Source organism: Antedon mediterranea, chromosome 3 (assembly GCF_964355755.1).
Source record: "Antedon mediterranea chromosome 3, ecAntMedi1.1, whole genome shotgun sequence".
In the NCBI taxonomy this organism is placed as follows: Eukaryota; Metazoa; Echinodermata; class Crinoidea; order Comatulida; family Antedonidae; genus Antedon; species Antedon mediterranea.
Window position 1 is genome coordinate 27004715 of NC_092672.1, and position 16690 is coordinate 27021404.

General features: G+C 32.1%; 1 protein-coding gene across 2 annotated transcripts in view; it reads left to right on the plus strand.

Moving 5' to 3' along the window:
- LOC140045117 (uncharacterized) overlaps window positions 1-15225 on the plus strand; it is a 32370-nt gene extending 17145 nt beyond the window's left edge. For both annotated transcript variants that reach the window (XM_072089871.1, XM_072089872.1), the window contains 22 exons: window positions 178-297; window positions 1121-1237; window positions 1459-1563; window positions 1883-1996; window positions 2254-2376; window positions 2872-2985; window positions 4055-4168; window positions 4702-4815; window positions 5138-5251; window positions 5804-5917; window positions 6739-6852; window positions 7368-7730; window positions 8369-8488; window positions 8953-9075; window positions 9643-9774; window positions 9945-10055; window positions 10552-10671; window positions 11164-11277; window positions 11642-11746; window positions 12263-12382; window positions 12832-12960; window positions 13512-15225. In XM_072089871.1, coding sequence (XP_071945972.1) covers window positions 178-297; window positions 1121-1237; window positions 1459-1563; window positions 1883-1996; window positions 2254-2376; window positions 2872-2985; window positions 4055-4168; window positions 4702-4815; window positions 5138-5251; window positions 5804-5917; window positions 6739-6852; window positions 7368-7730; window positions 8369-8488; window positions 8953-9075; window positions 9643-9774; window positions 9945-10055; window positions 10552-10671; window positions 11164-11277; window positions 11642-11746; window positions 12263-12382; window positions 12832-12960; window positions 13512-13669 — 2858 coding nt within the window. In that variant the 3' untranslated portion in view covers window positions 13670-15225. The remainder of the gene's footprint in view (window positions 1-177; window positions 298-1120; window positions 1238-1458; window positions 1564-1882; window positions 1997-2253; window positions 2377-2871; window positions 2986-4054; window positions 4169-4701; window positions 4816-5137; window positions 5252-5803; window positions 5918-6738; window positions 6853-7367; window positions 7731-8368; window positions 8489-8952; window positions 9076-9642; window positions 9775-9944; window positions 10056-10551; window positions 10672-11163; window positions 11278-11641; window positions 11747-12262; window positions 12383-12831; window positions 12961-13511) is intronic.
- Window positions 15226-16690: the final 1465 nt, after the last annotated feature.

Sequence of the window (16690 nt, forward strand, 5' to 3'; positions counted from 1 at the left end):
GAAGTTTGTGACTGTATACTTAAAACATTGATTTGTAGGTGTACAGTATTCACACAACAGCTTAACGAAACTATACAAATGTGCGATGTCAATTGTAAGTGGATGTGAATGACAAATAACCAATCGTCCTGTTTTGAAAGCTCATTAATATCCGATTATCTAAATATTCTCTTTCAGCTCCTAATCCATGCTTGTCCAGCCCATGTCAAAACAATGCGGTGTGCACTAGTTATGGTACAGCTTTTGCTTGTAATTGCTCAACCACTATTGCATTCACAGGAACATACTGCGAAATTGGTAAGAAAGGAAATATCAAGCATTCTTGTAGTTAAATTTACCCCCAGTAAACGTGCACCATTGGATGCAAAAGTTATTGAACTGTCTTAAGCTCTGTCTACACTATCAAACTATTTTGACAAACAAATTGTGATGTGCACAAATATGGTAGTGATATACCCAAATGTGGTAGTGATATGACATCATCATGTCCATATATGGACATATTATAATTGTTTGTTACAGTTTGATAGTGTACATTTTCAGCATTGTATACTTTGTTAAAAAAAATCCAAACATTAATCTGGTGAAGTTTCACAGTTAATTGTATGCATAGCAGCCATACGATACTGCTAATAAGTAAAATCAGAAAACAATTAAATTGAAAAATGTAATGATAATGAAAATCAAGTAAAATTTGAGAAAATTCACAACCAGGGCTTAATCCAATTACAAAAGTATAAAATAAATTTAAAAAAAAGAAAAATATTTTATATAGTAGTATGCTCTATAAATAAATAAAAATAATAAATAATTGTATTTTCGAACATCTGGGAACTCCTAATAGCATTTATTCTCTTATTAATTTTGTAAATCCTGTATATGCATTTTAATATATATTTTTACTGTACTGTGTATTTTACTTCATGTTTAAATATTTTACTGATTTTATTCTATTTTTATATTAAGTTGCCATGAGAAAAACAAATTTCATATCTTTCGTTGACGAACTATTTGATCTTGTATCTTGTATAAACAAGTTTCTTTTTTACTTTTTTTATAGGCTAGTAATTAATTGTCTATATTTCTTTGTTTCTTTGTAAATTTTAACTGATTTTTTTAGCCCCAAATCCTTGTAAATCAAGCCCCTGTGTCACTGGTGAATGTTATAACCGGGTCACCGAGTATGAGTGTGATTGTAGTTCATCTGGAGGATATTCTGGCGATAGATGTGAAATTGGTAATTATAAAACTTTTCTTTTATTTACTTTTTATATAATGTTATCAGTAATTAATGTTTTTAATTCTAAATCTTCATCGCAAGACCTACACATTTTTATTAGAGAAAGAGAATTAAGTGCTGACCAACAGGTCATGTCAATGTCCTGCCGCAGATATAAATCTTCTGCCCTTATTACATTGAGCAATTCAATATAATATAAACATGTCTTGTATTTTCAGCCCCTGATCCATGCAATGGTGTAACTTGCTTGAATGGAGGCATATGTAATCTGGGCAGTTGTGAATGCGCCGATACTGGATATAGTGGACCAAGCTGTGAATTATGTAAGTAATACAGGATGGGTGCTGGGGCTAACAGATGAATTTAAACATTGGAAACTACAAAGAATAGGTTTGATGGTACAGTACATGGGATTAAGGTTGTCATCTGTCTACCCATGTAGTAGAAAAAGTAGGCTGAACACAGCTGAGTACTAATGCATAGTAATTGTTCTGACATTAATATTTTTGACACTTGAGAGCATCCAGGAAGAATTAGAAAAAAATTATATATAATATATGATATTCCTGCTTTTTTTCTCACTAGATGATGCCTGATCCAAAACGAATAAAGTTTAATAATATCTCTATTTTTGTTTTTCAGTAATTGATTCATGTTTTTCTAACCCCTGTATAAATGGTGGAACTTGTAATCATTTGGATACTTACTATAGATGCACTTGTCCATCAGATTTTGAAGGCAATGTCTGTGAAAATTGTAAGTGAAGTCTTTAGATATGTGGTTTTATATAGACCTACACCATATTTAATTTGATTCCATCTCTGATTGTAGTACTTTTTAGCCATACTATATAGTTATTTCAAACCATTGCTAATTAGATTTATTAGTCTTTATCATTTGTCAAAGTGGTTGTGTCAGTCATTTAAGCGCCGTTTGAGGCTTACTAGTGTGAGGAGAGCCTTGGTAGTTTTATACACATATATGTCTTAATTGTAATACATATTTTTTTTAAGATGTCAATCCCTGTAATTCACTACCAGAAAAGTGTTTTAATGGAGCTACATGTGTAGATCAAGGTGGCCTACAATTTACTTGTAACTGTCCATCCGGTTACACAGGTGACGAGTGTCAGACAGGTAATTAACAATTCAAATACTTCTGTGTGAATCAGTCAATCATTGAAAATACTGTAGTAATGTTTGGTGAGCTGTGTTCTGAAAGAACCAATGTCGTAACCACGAAAAATAAAGTGGTGTGGTGATCCCAATAAAAGGGTGGGCTGTCAAAGGCCTTTGTGAAAAAGTGGTCAGGTTGAAACCTTACCAACCGTACTGGTGCGCCCTAGCGATCAGTCTCTTTACTAACAATTAAATCAAATTAATTATTTTAATTCGATACAAAAATAATGTGATTTAATTATTAATCTAAACCAAATAGTCTTGACAATGCATCAATCAATTGTACAAACAATTGATACTAAAGTCTTAATAAATTTTCAATAATATTCAAACAATAGTCTCAATTAATTACCTAAACTAATCAATCCTAAAATAAGGTAATGTTTCAACCAATAGTACAATTTATAGATAAGTCACAGATTATAATTAGACATTTTTGATTGTGAATTTTAGCTGTGAATCCATGTGAAAGTAACCCATGTATGAACGGCGCAACATGCCACAATTTCATCTCCTACTATCAGTGCATATGTACAGTAGGATATGGCGGAATCAACTGCCAAGATAGTAAGTCCTATTTTTTTTCTTTTGAATATTTATTCAAATTGCCAAAGCTATCCTAAAAAGTGGCACTCATTTCCAATACACACAAGATGTGAACCAATTTTTAAGAGTGTAGTTAAACGTATATACAAATAAAGTTTATTAATTTCAAAATGTAATTTGTTTATAGTTTTTCAGTAAATTTCAAACAGATCAGATTTATGATAATAATGAGTGGATCTGTAGTTAGGTGGTTATACATGCCTTCTATTCAATCCTGACCTAGTTCCAATGTTGTAACTAATGCCTTCTATTAAATCCTGACCTAGTTCCAATTTTGTAAATAATGCCTTCTATTCAATCCTGACCTAGTTCCAATGTTGTAACTAATGCCTTCTATTCAATCGTGACCTAGTTCCAATGTTGTAACTAATGCCTTCTATTCAATCGTGACCTAGTTCCAATGTTGTAACTAATGCCTTCTATTCAATCGTGACCTAGTTCAAATGTTTTAACTAATGCCTTCTATTCAATCGTGACCTAGTTCAAATGTTGTGACTAATGCCTTCTATTCAATCGTGACCTAGTTCAAATGTTGTAACTAATGCCTTCTATTCAATCGTGACCTAGTTCAAATGTTGTAAATAATGCCTTCTATTCAATCGTGACCTAGTTCAAATGTTGTAACTAATGCCTTCTATTCAATCGTGACCTAGTTCAAATGTTGTAACTAATGCCTTCTATTCAATCGTGACCTAGTTCAAATGTTGTAACTAATGCCTTCTATTCAATCGAGACCTAGTTCAAATGTTGTAACTAATGCCTTCTATTCAATCGTGACCTAGTTCAAATGTTGTAACTAATGCCTTCTATTCAATCGTGACCTAGTTTCAATGTTGTAACTAATCCATAAATGACCAGTGTTCAATGTGTGAATGTCGGATGATTATCATCAACTCTGAATAAAAGCAGTGAGCTCTCCTTATTAACTTTATAGTATGTTTTTCATTGGTCTAGATATAAGACTCTACAGGTAGCCATAAAGTCTGCTTAGCATTTTACTTTTATTCGCTAACTTTTTTATTTATTTTAGTGATCCTAGCATGTTTGAGTAACCCATGTCTTAATGGTGGCACATGCATTAATGAGGGTACCGACTATAGTTGCATATGCTTAGTCTACTATCAAGGAGATCGGTGTGAAATATGTAAGTACACGTGTTGAAAAAAGCCACTTTTAATTACTATCAATATAGGGAGAGTTGAATATAAATTTATTTCAAGTATCTAATTACGGTATATTAAATACTTTGGACCACGCACAAGAAATAATTTTATATATTTTGTTCAATTTATTTAGCCTCTGAAATCAGTATTGCAGCTGCAGCAGCAAATGTTAAATGTATTATTCTTGGTTCTTAAGCTTAACTGGAGACTGAGGAAATGGACTATTTAAACACTGTTTTGCTACATAAATCCAAAATCGTTTAAAACATTTACTTTTTCATTGGCTGTTATATCCTACCTAGACGTAATTAGACGGAATGCACAGATGCTCATAGTATATACATATTAATTCTCAGGCGGGACTCAAACCTACAACCAGCAAATTTGTAACTCCAGATTTTTGTGTGCAGTTTTTCAATGCTATTTTGGGATTGATTTTAAAATCTACAGTTGCCATGCCCAATAATAGAAAAAACCTATTAAGTTGAGCTCTCAATGGTTTTATTTTTCACAGTAAAGGATCAGTGCACATCAAACCCATGTCAAAATGGAGCAACCTGTAATAACTACTTTACCTATTATCAGTGTGCGTGTGTTCTTGGGTACTATGGATCAAATTGTGAAATTGGTAAGTTTTGAAGACTTTCATATATACATTTCTTTTTGCAGTACTTTCTAAAAAAATTAGTATCACCTTTTAACTGAATGATGAACTTGTGAATTCTCTCCCTACTTAATATTCAAACCAAACTGATGGCCAAAAAAACCAATTTATGTCATAGCCCTAAGGTAGATAATAAAAGACAACAAGAGATATAAAAAAAGGTTTCATCCTACAGTAGAACTAACCATTTATGCTATTTTTGATCAATCAATCAAATGACGTCATGATTAGTAAGACCAATACTTTTGTGATATTAATCTTTCTTCTATTTTGTATTTATATATAGAATTTAATGAATGCAACAGTAACCCATGTCGTAATGGTGCAACATGTGTAGATTCAGTCAATTCCTATTCATGTGACTGTTTAGGTGGATATCAGGACCCATTATGTGAAGTCAGTAAGTTATTTCAGCATACTTTATCAGACATTCCTCTGCGAGAAACGTATTGTAAATGGACCCCACACCCGCACTATGCATTTAATACTGAAAATTTATATTCTGTGTATGCTGCCATAGGTCACTGAACGACTCAACCATTATGTGCTTTCAGCTCCAAGTAAACCCAATGCAGCCTTTCATTTACAGTATATTCCCGGTTGGTTATCCTCAATCAGTTGCATTTTTTCGGTACAAACTTGTAAATATGTTCTGATGAACTTTTCATGCATGAGAGCGCATCTTAGACTATCTTAGATATATTGGAACAGATAAGATAAAGAAAACAAAATGAATGCCTTTTAATAGAACTTGGGAAAGTTTTAGTGCCCTGGTTGTTCAGTTTTAGGAGACCTTGTGATATTTTGATTAATTCTGGGTATCTAGTTTTCAGGGCTCCCTTTTAATGTTATTGCAAACTTACTTTTTCATTTCACTAGCAATCAGTTCACCTTTGTATACTGTAACATTCACATCTTCAAACATAAAACTAAATTCTTTTCTCCATTTTAGATATCAATGAATGTGGAAGTGATCCATGTCGGAACGGAGGAGTCTGTTCAGATGCTATCAATAATTTTACTTGTGACTGCAAACCAGGGTATGAAGGAAAAGACTGTTCTATCGGTAAGAACCTAAACAGCAATAGATGGATGTCTATTTAATTTGCATTATAGCGGCATTGGTGTTTGCTTATGAATCCCAGTCTCTTTAGTTCTAATCTCGTCACATTCTAAGCGCTGTACATTATCATCACCCCGGTCATTTTTGGATCAAACACGCAAGAAAACATACTCCCATAATGCAACTATATAGTAATCAGAAAAAGTGTATTGACCTTACCAGGCCATGTGTTTGCAGTTAAATGGTGTGAAAACAAAATCAATAAATGGAAATACCCACTACAACTACTTTTCATGTTTAGTGCTATAATTATTTCAATTTCTAATAAAACCATTTAAGAAAATCAATTCTATTAGAAGAAGCTTTGTAGAGGATCAGATTTGAGTTGAGTTAGTGGATTGAATTGTCTGCATTGATATTGAAAGTCTTTAACTATAATGTTATTAAATCCCATTATATGAGTTTTTATCATATTTCAAATTGTTTTCTCAGTTAACCTATTATTATAAGCAAGCCATGTGGTCATATTATTTCGATTTTGTATTACGCATTACCTTTTAGTTGTTTTATCCGTAGGGTCCTCATGAGACAAGGCTCGCCTTCTAATTTGTGGCCCTATCAACAGCTTATTTATTTTCTTATTTCGATTATTCAATTTATATTATAAAATAATTATCTGTTGAATAAATGTGTATGAGTTGAGTTATTGCTGTTAAAGCCGAAACCAATTTGATTATACTGTAGTAAGAATAACATTTAACCGTTTGTATATCTTGTCATCATTAAAATAGTAAATTAATTCTTGGTCATTTCTTTCATTACAGATACAGCAGAATGTTCTAGCAACCCATGTCAGAATCAAGGAATATGTGAAGACAAGGTCAATGGTTTCTCTTGTGTTTGTGGAATAGGATGGACTGGTACAAGCTGCTCAGAAGGTAAGTGATACAATTGCAAGAAATATAAGTTGAAAGTGTGGAGTAATTTAATGACCTTGTAGGATAAAATACAGTGATTGAGAGTGACATTTTGATTTCTTCCAGGATCTTTCTGAATTGCATGATCCCAGTACGACTAATTATGAATAATCTTTTTATGTTTTATTTTTTATAAACGGAATGAGCTAGTGTACTAACTACCGTATTTTTGTGGTCTTGAAACCTTTTTTACTCATAATAATTTGTATTTGTTTTTCTATAGACTGTCTTTCTCTGAAACAAAAGTATTACTATTTTTTTATTTATTTATTTTTATTTTAACTGGTGGCCATGACTTAAAGATTCTCTGCAATCTAATAATTGGTGCCCTACCACACACTGCATTACTATATATATATATTAAAATGTGTGGTAAACGAATAAAAAAACAAACAAACAAAACTATAATAGAGTATTGAATGTATTTATAAAAGAATGTGTTTGAGATTTTAACCACGATTCCTGGCATTTTACAGAGGTTGGTTGCTATGGTATTGACTACACAATTCAGGATTGCAGTGCTGTCGAAGTTCATAGCAATAATTACCCAAGTCCTTACAACAATGGTGACAGCTGTTTATGGACAATTAGAACTAACAACGGTAATAACATGCGTATCTACATCAGAGATTTCGACACAGAAGAAAATTATGACATATTGGAGTATGGTTACGGTGAGGATTCTGCCAACGGCGCTACAGCTATCCAGACATTCACTGGTGAGATTGAACCACAGAATCTAACGACCACGTCTGATGTGATCTGGTTAAAGTTTACAACTGACCAGGGCAAGACCGACAATGGTTTCTTGATCCATATAGAGGATTCCTGCAGACCAGGTAAGATGAATTTCAATGATATATTAATTCTTTATTTATTATTTTATATTATTTATTATTATGATAAAGTAACAAATAAGGAAATGTATAGAATGGTAAACCTGAAAAAATGGAGCCGTAAGTTAAAAAGTAGAAATATATTTAAGAAACACCAATAATACACCCGCACAGCTAGCTAGATAACACGAGAGTAAAGAGACCTGTTGAAAAATATAAACGATAAATGATAGAGGATGGTTTCACCTGAGACAACAATGGCCCCACTACAGGAATAAATGCTACAAAATAGTAAAACGTGCTATATGTCTAAAACAACCAGAAAAAAAGGTGCCAAGCTTTTGAAAACACTATTTCCTTCATCAATATATTCATGTTATATTAGTGCTTTTAATGATCTTTCCAAATCTCAGTTCAGGATGCTTTTCTCTAACAATGCTTCACCAAGTTATAATTATACAGTATAACCTCTCGTTCGGAACATCCCTATTCAGGTTTAGGATACATACATCTACTGTAGGGCTTAGAGTATACATTTCATGTGACTTTAACTACTGAGTTTTAGGGGTTCAGCTCTGTATAAGCTGTTAAAACAAATGTTTATGAAATATGCAAATTATTATTTTTCATTTATTTTATAGTGGAGGATGCTTGTGCCAGCAATCCCTGCCAAAACCAAGGAATGTGTGAAGACCTCGAGGGGTTTTCTGGGTTTGTCTGTACTTGTCCTCCAGAGTACACAGGACGCATGTGTGAAACAAGTAAGTACAGTGTTAGAAGAAGAATGAGGGTATCTGCTTGAGAAGTTAGTTAAGCCCGTAACCAGTGCTTTTATAAATTTGGAGACCAGCAGAAAAAGTGCTAATATTGGCCTAGCTCTTGACAACTTGTTGCAAAATGCTACCAACAAATAGGAACATTTCATCTACTAGGCTAAACTATACATTAACAGTTTTTGCGAATCTGAAAGAGAACAATAATATGAAAGGTTTCAATCAATATGTCAAGTAATATTCTACTATAGGTCTGCAACATTATGCAACAAAAAATGTGATATGCCCGTGCCTGTATGGATACAATAACATCATATCACCGCCATTTTGGTAGATCACACTTTTTTCATCAAACTAGGTTGATAGTTTAGACAGAGATTTTGCCCTGACACAATTTAAATATATAGTGTTCCTTTCCACCAACCAATACAAAAAATGTGTTTTTATTACAGAACGAGATACACCATGTTCATCAGACCCTTGTCAAAATGGAGGTGAATGCAATGATCTTAACTATGGCAAGGCTTATTCATGTGACTGTGCTGCCAACTATGTAGGAAAGAATTGTGAAACCTGTAAGTTATCATTTTACAGTAAAAAAGAGTTGGTAATGCTTTGCTGCACAGTGCCAAGCTTTCTTTGATGATGAACATCAACTACCTGAACATCATAATAACCTCTCCCATCCTGTCATACTCGAATCCAATCCACCCAACAACTGTCATATCCTTTTTATCTATTTGGCTCTGGGGAATTGGTTTCCGAGCAGTCCCATACTAAACACAAGGGCTCATTCACCTTTATGTAGAAGTGGTCTAATGTTTTTTTACTTTACATGTGAACTTTATTCAATCAATCGTACATTTTGGGGTGTTATAATGGTAACCATAATAACGTGTATTTACAGTGATTTTTACACAAAAATATTAATTATAAAATATATACAGTGATTATTTACAGTAATGATAATAATAAAAAATAATTGTTTATATTGACTACCGTATTACTGGAAACAGAAGTTGAATAATACAATACTGAATAAATACAAAGTTTTATTAGAGGTTTACGATCAATGGAAAAGATGAATACATATAATAATTTGTTGATACCCTATTGATAACATTATTACCTTTCTTTTATAGTCCAACCAACGATGTCAACAAATGTTTGTCCCCAGAGCTGGTGTTTAAATGCTGGAACATGTACTTACATAGCAGAAAACCAGTATGAGTGTTCCTGCTTGTCAAATTTTAATGGAGAAAGGTGTGAATTTGGTGAGTAAGATTCAAATCAGGATGCAGTTGTGACGGCAGTAGTAATATTACATATGGTAATGTCAGTGGTTGTGTTTTTGAAGACCTTCCTTATCGTAATTGTTGTTGAATGTAAAACAGTTAATGTGAATCTACCTAATATTTGAATAGTTTTGTATATTATTTTCTAGCAAGTTGTCCAGAAAACTATTGTTCAGAAAACGCTGAAGAATGCGTTGTTTATGGATCTGGTTACCAATGCCTGTGTAAAGAAGGTTACAACGGAGACCTTTGTGAAATTGGTAATCACATTATTTTGTAAATATATTTTTTAAGAAGACATTACACAGCAACTTAACATTTAAAAGTTGACATTTGTACTAGTAAATACCAACCATATTTGAAAACTATTTTTCCTTTACAGGATCAAAATCCAAGTTCAACTTTAACTATAATGCTAAATCCAATCCCAAAATGCTTCTCTATTTTTAAAGCGATTATGATTTTAAACTTTTTTAAAAATAAAAAGCAAGTTCTAGAATATCAATACCACCTGTCCCTTCTACTCATTCTCAACATTCTGGGTCTACTTTTTCTCAACATCCTGAACTTTCCATTTTCCAACATCATGAGAATGTTCTGTTTCAACATCTTGGGTTTGCTCTTTCTCAATATCCTGAGACTGTTCCTTCACATCGATCCTGGTCATGTCTTTTTCTAACGTCTTTGTATTTACCATTGTTTTAAAATTATTTATTAAAATTGTTAGTAAATTACGTTTTATATTTTATTTTTCAGAACCGTGTCCATCTGATATGTGTTTGAATGGAGGTACATGTTTATACAACAGCGAGAAAACAACAGATGTTTATGCTTGTCATTGTGTTGCTGGGTATACTGGTCCAAGTTGTGATACAGGTATATATTTTGCACATTATGATTACAGAATAGAATAAAGAATTGAAGTGAAATTTTATCATACACCGAATAATTTCCCTCTTTTCCATTTTAGATTTTCTCTCTGTCCATATCTTCTAGATTTTCTTTATTTCCATGTATTTTTCTACTTTCTATTTCTTTTAGAATTTCTCTCTTTCCGTTTCTTTTACAGTTTCTCTCTTTCTAGTTCTTTTAGATTTTCTCTTTTCCATTTTCTTTAGTTTCTCTCTTTTCATTTCTTTTAGATTTCTCTTTCATTTATTTTAAAGTCTGTCTCTTTCCATTTTTTACAGTTTCTTTCTTTGACAATTTCTTTTCCATTTATTTTAGAGTTTATCTCTTTGTATTTCTTAATTGATTGCTTCTTTAATACTGAATAAAATGATGATTTAACTTGCATCTTTTCAAATTCAAGTTCTGATGCCCCGGCCATTCTCCATTTGAATGATTATGTTTACATTTCTCTTTCAGTAATCACCTCATGTTCTCAAGGTCCTTGTCAAAACGGTGGAACTTGTAATGATACTGCATCTGGCTTCTCATGTGCCTGTACTGAGGTCTATGAAGGAGAATTTTGTCAACAAGGTAAACAAAATGAATCTATATAGAATTCAGATTTCTTTCTTACTGCTGGAAACTCTACCGAAACCAAAATGTTCAAAGCACATTTTGATGGCATGGGTGTGTTCGAAGCAGATTATAAAGACTATAAAGAATGCGTTTTTAACTTCAACTCTTTATAATTAGTAACTCTCAAAATACATAATAAAACTCTCCAATAACATATACTAAGATGGCGAATCCCATCATCACATCATAGCTATGTGTCTCACCCTGTCTTATTATAACGCAGGGGCTATTCATGTAAAGTTTACGAATACTACATATCACTTCAGTGTTAATAAGGAAATGTTTATTGATCCTTTCATGTTTGTTTATTTCTAAATAGACAAATGTGACAACTGCATGAATGGGGGCGCTTGTGTTTTAAAAAGTGGCAGCCCGATGTGCGACTGCTCCGGAACAGGATATGAAGGACAAAACTGTGAAAATGGTAAAACGTTATACATTTTTATTAACAAGTCAAAATCTATGAGATTACTGTACAAGAAAACGTATAGCTTATATTATTTTGACTTAATGCTAAAATATAGAATTATAATAGCTCTTTTTTATAGGATAAGATCCTATCTTATGAAACTGGCTTTTAGGGTTAGGTCATATATGAATCCTATAGTATTGTACAATACTATTGGATAGTGTAAAGATCCTTATGGAATCATACATTATTTTATATAATTAGTGTAGGCCTTTGTGCTATAAAAATCTTTTAGCATTGCACAAGACTTTATTATTGGATAGTATAAGGATCCTATGAAACCATACATAGTCTTATAGAATCCTATAGGATTCATACTTGCTCATATAAGAATCGTATATTATACAGGGCTTCTTATTGGATGATAGTTTACTGTAGTCTTATAGAATCCTATAGGACTCTGAATATATGGTACTGTAAGCATTTTTGTATATCTGTTATAATATTCATGTTCTTTAATATTACTTACAGACATTAATGAGTGCATTAGTAACCCATGTCAAAATAATGGAGAGTGCATTAACCTAGTAAATATATACCAGTGCAGATGTCCGAATTCTTACAGCGGAACAAACTGTCAAGAGGTTATAAGTAAGTTAGAGAATCACAACAAATAATTTAACAAGTGTACTCACCAATTCAGACCTTCCAAATATCCCAATAATTGTGTCAGTTTCCCTACATTCCGAGTGATCTTCTGTCTCTTGTTAAATGTGCAATTTATTTTTATTTATTTTAACAATATTTTGCGAGGGTGATCCTTCCAGCCGAAGCTGATCACAGTGACCCTCACAAAAATACAAAATGACGAGATATCTCTCCAACATATATTTTCATTTGATACTGTATGTTATTTATGTGAGTGTAACCCCTCCCCCACTTACCCACCCCACACACCAGTGTAACCCCTCCCATCCCCTAGTGTACCAGGAACAAACAATATGAAAACAACAAGGAAACCATTGGTTCCTAGTCAATGGAATTTTTGCACGGTATTTGAATTCTGAAAGAGTTTTAATTTTGGCAATTTTGTTTTTCAGCTGATAGCTGCAATCCCAATCCTTGTAAAAATAGAGCCGATTGCATCAACACAAACACAGGTTTTGCATGCGTGTGCCTCGATGGGTTTAAAGGTGAAGATTGCGCAGATAAAGAAAAAAGTAGTAACGGTAAGGCGCACACACACATTTATAATTAGTGGTTCAGAAAGAAAATCCATACAGTATGACACTGTATTACAGAATTGTGACAAATTGTTCCATTTGTGGAGATATACAGAGAATCTTGTGAGCCGGAAGTGGTTTGTTATTTCATATCGGTAGTAGGCCTATATACTTCACATACAATTAAAAACAATGTACAGTATTACCCGCAGCTTAATAATATGGAATAAAAATTAAATAAACATTCTTACGAACAAGTAAATTTGTTGTTAATTTGCTATTTTAGAGATTTGGATTTTATTTCCATTGATTTGTTACCGTTTAAGAATGTAGAATGTTTTCGGTATATAAAAAACCTTTGGCTCAATCCTTATCAACAAAATTAATATTATATTTGCTTTTCCTTTTAACAGTTGCTGTCAACAGTACTGTATATGACGCGCTGTATATATCGCGTTCTGAAACCGACAGCTGAGATAGTCGGTCGCCGAGGTGGACCAAAAATAAAGTTTAAATTGAAATAATATATTTACCTTTAAACTTTCTATTCTTTTTAGATCCATTGACTGATGACGGGGATGATCTTTTCCTGGAACCATGGTGGATTGCTCTGATTGGTCTGCTTGTTCTTTTACTTGTAATCTTTCTCTGTGTCTTACTATGCACTATGAATGGAAGGTCCAAATCTGAAGGAAAAGAATTACTGGATTATTAATTTTAATTATTTTAATTATAATAAATAATTACATGAAATATAACATTGTGTTAAAAATGTAATACCATTTTTTGGTAATATGAACAATTATATACAGTGGAACCCCTATTACGCGGGCACCTTCTGGACCCAACTAGTGTCCACTAAAACATGTATTGTATATGTATGTATGTATACGGAAGTGTCCCTTACTAGGGTGTCCCAAACGAGGGGATCTACTGCATGTCAGAATGTGAAAACCTAATATAATGTAAGATGTTTATTGTATTATATAATACTAATAATAATAATAATTATCATAAACCCACCTGGAATTGTCTTCTTTATGATATATGCAAATTTATTGTAAATATGTAGGTATTATGTGGTATTTAAGAAGTATATAAATCAACATTTTTGGTAATTATGCGTTTTCACAATACAGTGGCACTCATATTAAGGGGAACCTTTGGGACCTAACAAAGTGCCTTTGACCGTAGTGTTATAGTTATAAGGGCACTCGTTCGTTTCCTTATAACGTGCCCCCTTCATAGGGGTGTCCGTCTCAATAGGGGTGTACAGATTGCAGGTTACCTTAATTAATTGAAGGTATTTTTATTAATTTAACTCTGTAACATATGTATTTTATTAGATCTAAAAATTAATATATACTAATATAGATACAGGAAACTATAGTTTTATTAATTAGTGATAAACACTGTTTTGTTTACGATTGTGACATTCAAGATAAATAACTACACACAGTGAAACTCCTATTAAAGGACAATCGTTTTACAGAATGTCCCTTTAATCCTGAGTGTTCATTAAATTATTTAAGTTTAACTCTGTTCCTTTAATATTATTATATCTTAAATATGACTGTTTTTATAATTATAAATGCCCTGTCAATGTGAATATAACCAAGTGTACCTCTTTATTGTGAGTACATGTTCATTTAATACGGTACCTTTAATATTTAGTGTTTCCTTAATATGAATATCTCATGTGCGTTTATTTAATATCGAGTGTCTCTTTAATAACATACGTCCCTTTGATATTAGTATTCCTTTATTAAAACTGTCCATGTTGATATTAGTGTGCCTTAATTAAGAATTACCTATTTAATATGATTACCACCATTATGTTTGAATGCTCGGTTAATAGTCTATACTGTAAGAGTGTCCCTTTAATAGGGGTTTCCAATTTGTCTTTATGTCACTAATAAATATTAAGGGTTCTTCTGATAGCCAGACATTTGGTGGAATAGGTTTCCAAATTTAGGCTTTTATTATTTGTTTTATTAATTGTAATTAGATAATTAAACTGTACATGTATAAATAACGTTTTGCTAGGCCTTCTTATTATGCAATACTATTAGTTACTAAACGTTCGTATTGTTGTGTTCAAATCGTACAACAAAAATGATTGTTTATGGTGTTGAGTTCACGTGTAGCTCAGTATAATTTACTGAATACTGAATACTGAAATGCTTTATCTGTCCATCATCATCATAAAATAACAACAGAAATTCTTCTTCAAGATTGACAATTATTAGTATAATAATAATAATAATAATAATAATAATAATAATAATAATAATAATTTAGGCCTAATATACTATAACATTCCATACCATTCTTTGTAAAATGTAACATAATGTACTGGTTATGTGGGTGTGACTATTCAACAAAAGCACTATGTAATTGAAAGTGATTTATATCAATAAAATTATGTATATACTATATGTATGGAGGATTATAAAAATAATTTTGAGGTAAATCTAAATTTCGTGTCTCGAAATGTTCTTGTACCTATTATGAAGACTTCGTTAGGAGGATTTACCTTAAAATGTAATTATCTTTATATTTTGACTAAAATCCGAAACTTTCCTAGGTGGTGGATTGATTCCTCCATGCTCTATATGTATGTTTTCATGTATTTTTTTTTTATATTAGATTTTTTTTTAAAGTGTATATTTAAAAAAAATGCTGCTGTGAAAAAAAACAGCTCAAATTTGAAACAAATGAAAACCTTGACATTTTGTATTTATACATTTTGAATAAATGTAAAATATATTCGTATTAAAACTGATTTTTTTATATAATGTAATGTAATTTTGTTATAATGATAATGATGGTGAACATGATGTTAATAAAAAAACTGGTCATGTAGGCCTAGTAATAGAAATGGCCTATTGCAAGAGATTATGAAAATAAAATGCAAAGTAATATGAATTACTCGTGATGCGTATAGTAGCCTAGCTTCAGTTGAGAAATCAATTACGAGTTTGCAAACACATCTGATAATCGTATAAATGTAACATTCTCCATTCTCACTCCTGAGGAGGATCAAAACATATTGATCGAAACGGCGAAAAACTCAACAGTTCATTTCAGAACTATACGTGGGTGTACCGCAAACTTTATATAAACATTCGAATTTCGCCATGCAAACCTTCAAATAATGTAACATTAACTAAACAAACACTTTATGAAATCTTCTTCACGTTTTGATTCGTTTGTTATTTATCGCGTATTGAACAAATATACATTAATAAAATACACATGTTATGTTTCATATATCGTAATTGTTATGAGATAACATCTATTTTGTAAGTGGTGGGCGAATCATTGTAATCTTACAGGTGACGTCACAACGTTACCAGCCAATTCTCTTACCAGTCATAAAGTTACAGTAACGCATATAAGATAAAGGTATACTAGTCAGCAGACAAGAAACTGCAAGTGCTGTTTATTGTTGCGAGACATGATATACCACACAAGAATTGAGTCTTAGTCAACTATTAAAGCTATTATACTATGACAGTAGGCCTAATTGGTGCGAGTCATTACGTTCTTGTGGGTGACAACTAAATTAAATCCAACATGTAGGCCCCTTCTATGCAGTATAACGTTAGCTTAGACTACATTATGATCTTGTTGAATGTTACATGAACTGCAGTATAAAAGTAGTTCTAATCTTATAATTATTTTAAAGTGTAATCTATTGGCCTACTGTGTGAACTTAGTTAAAGACATGATA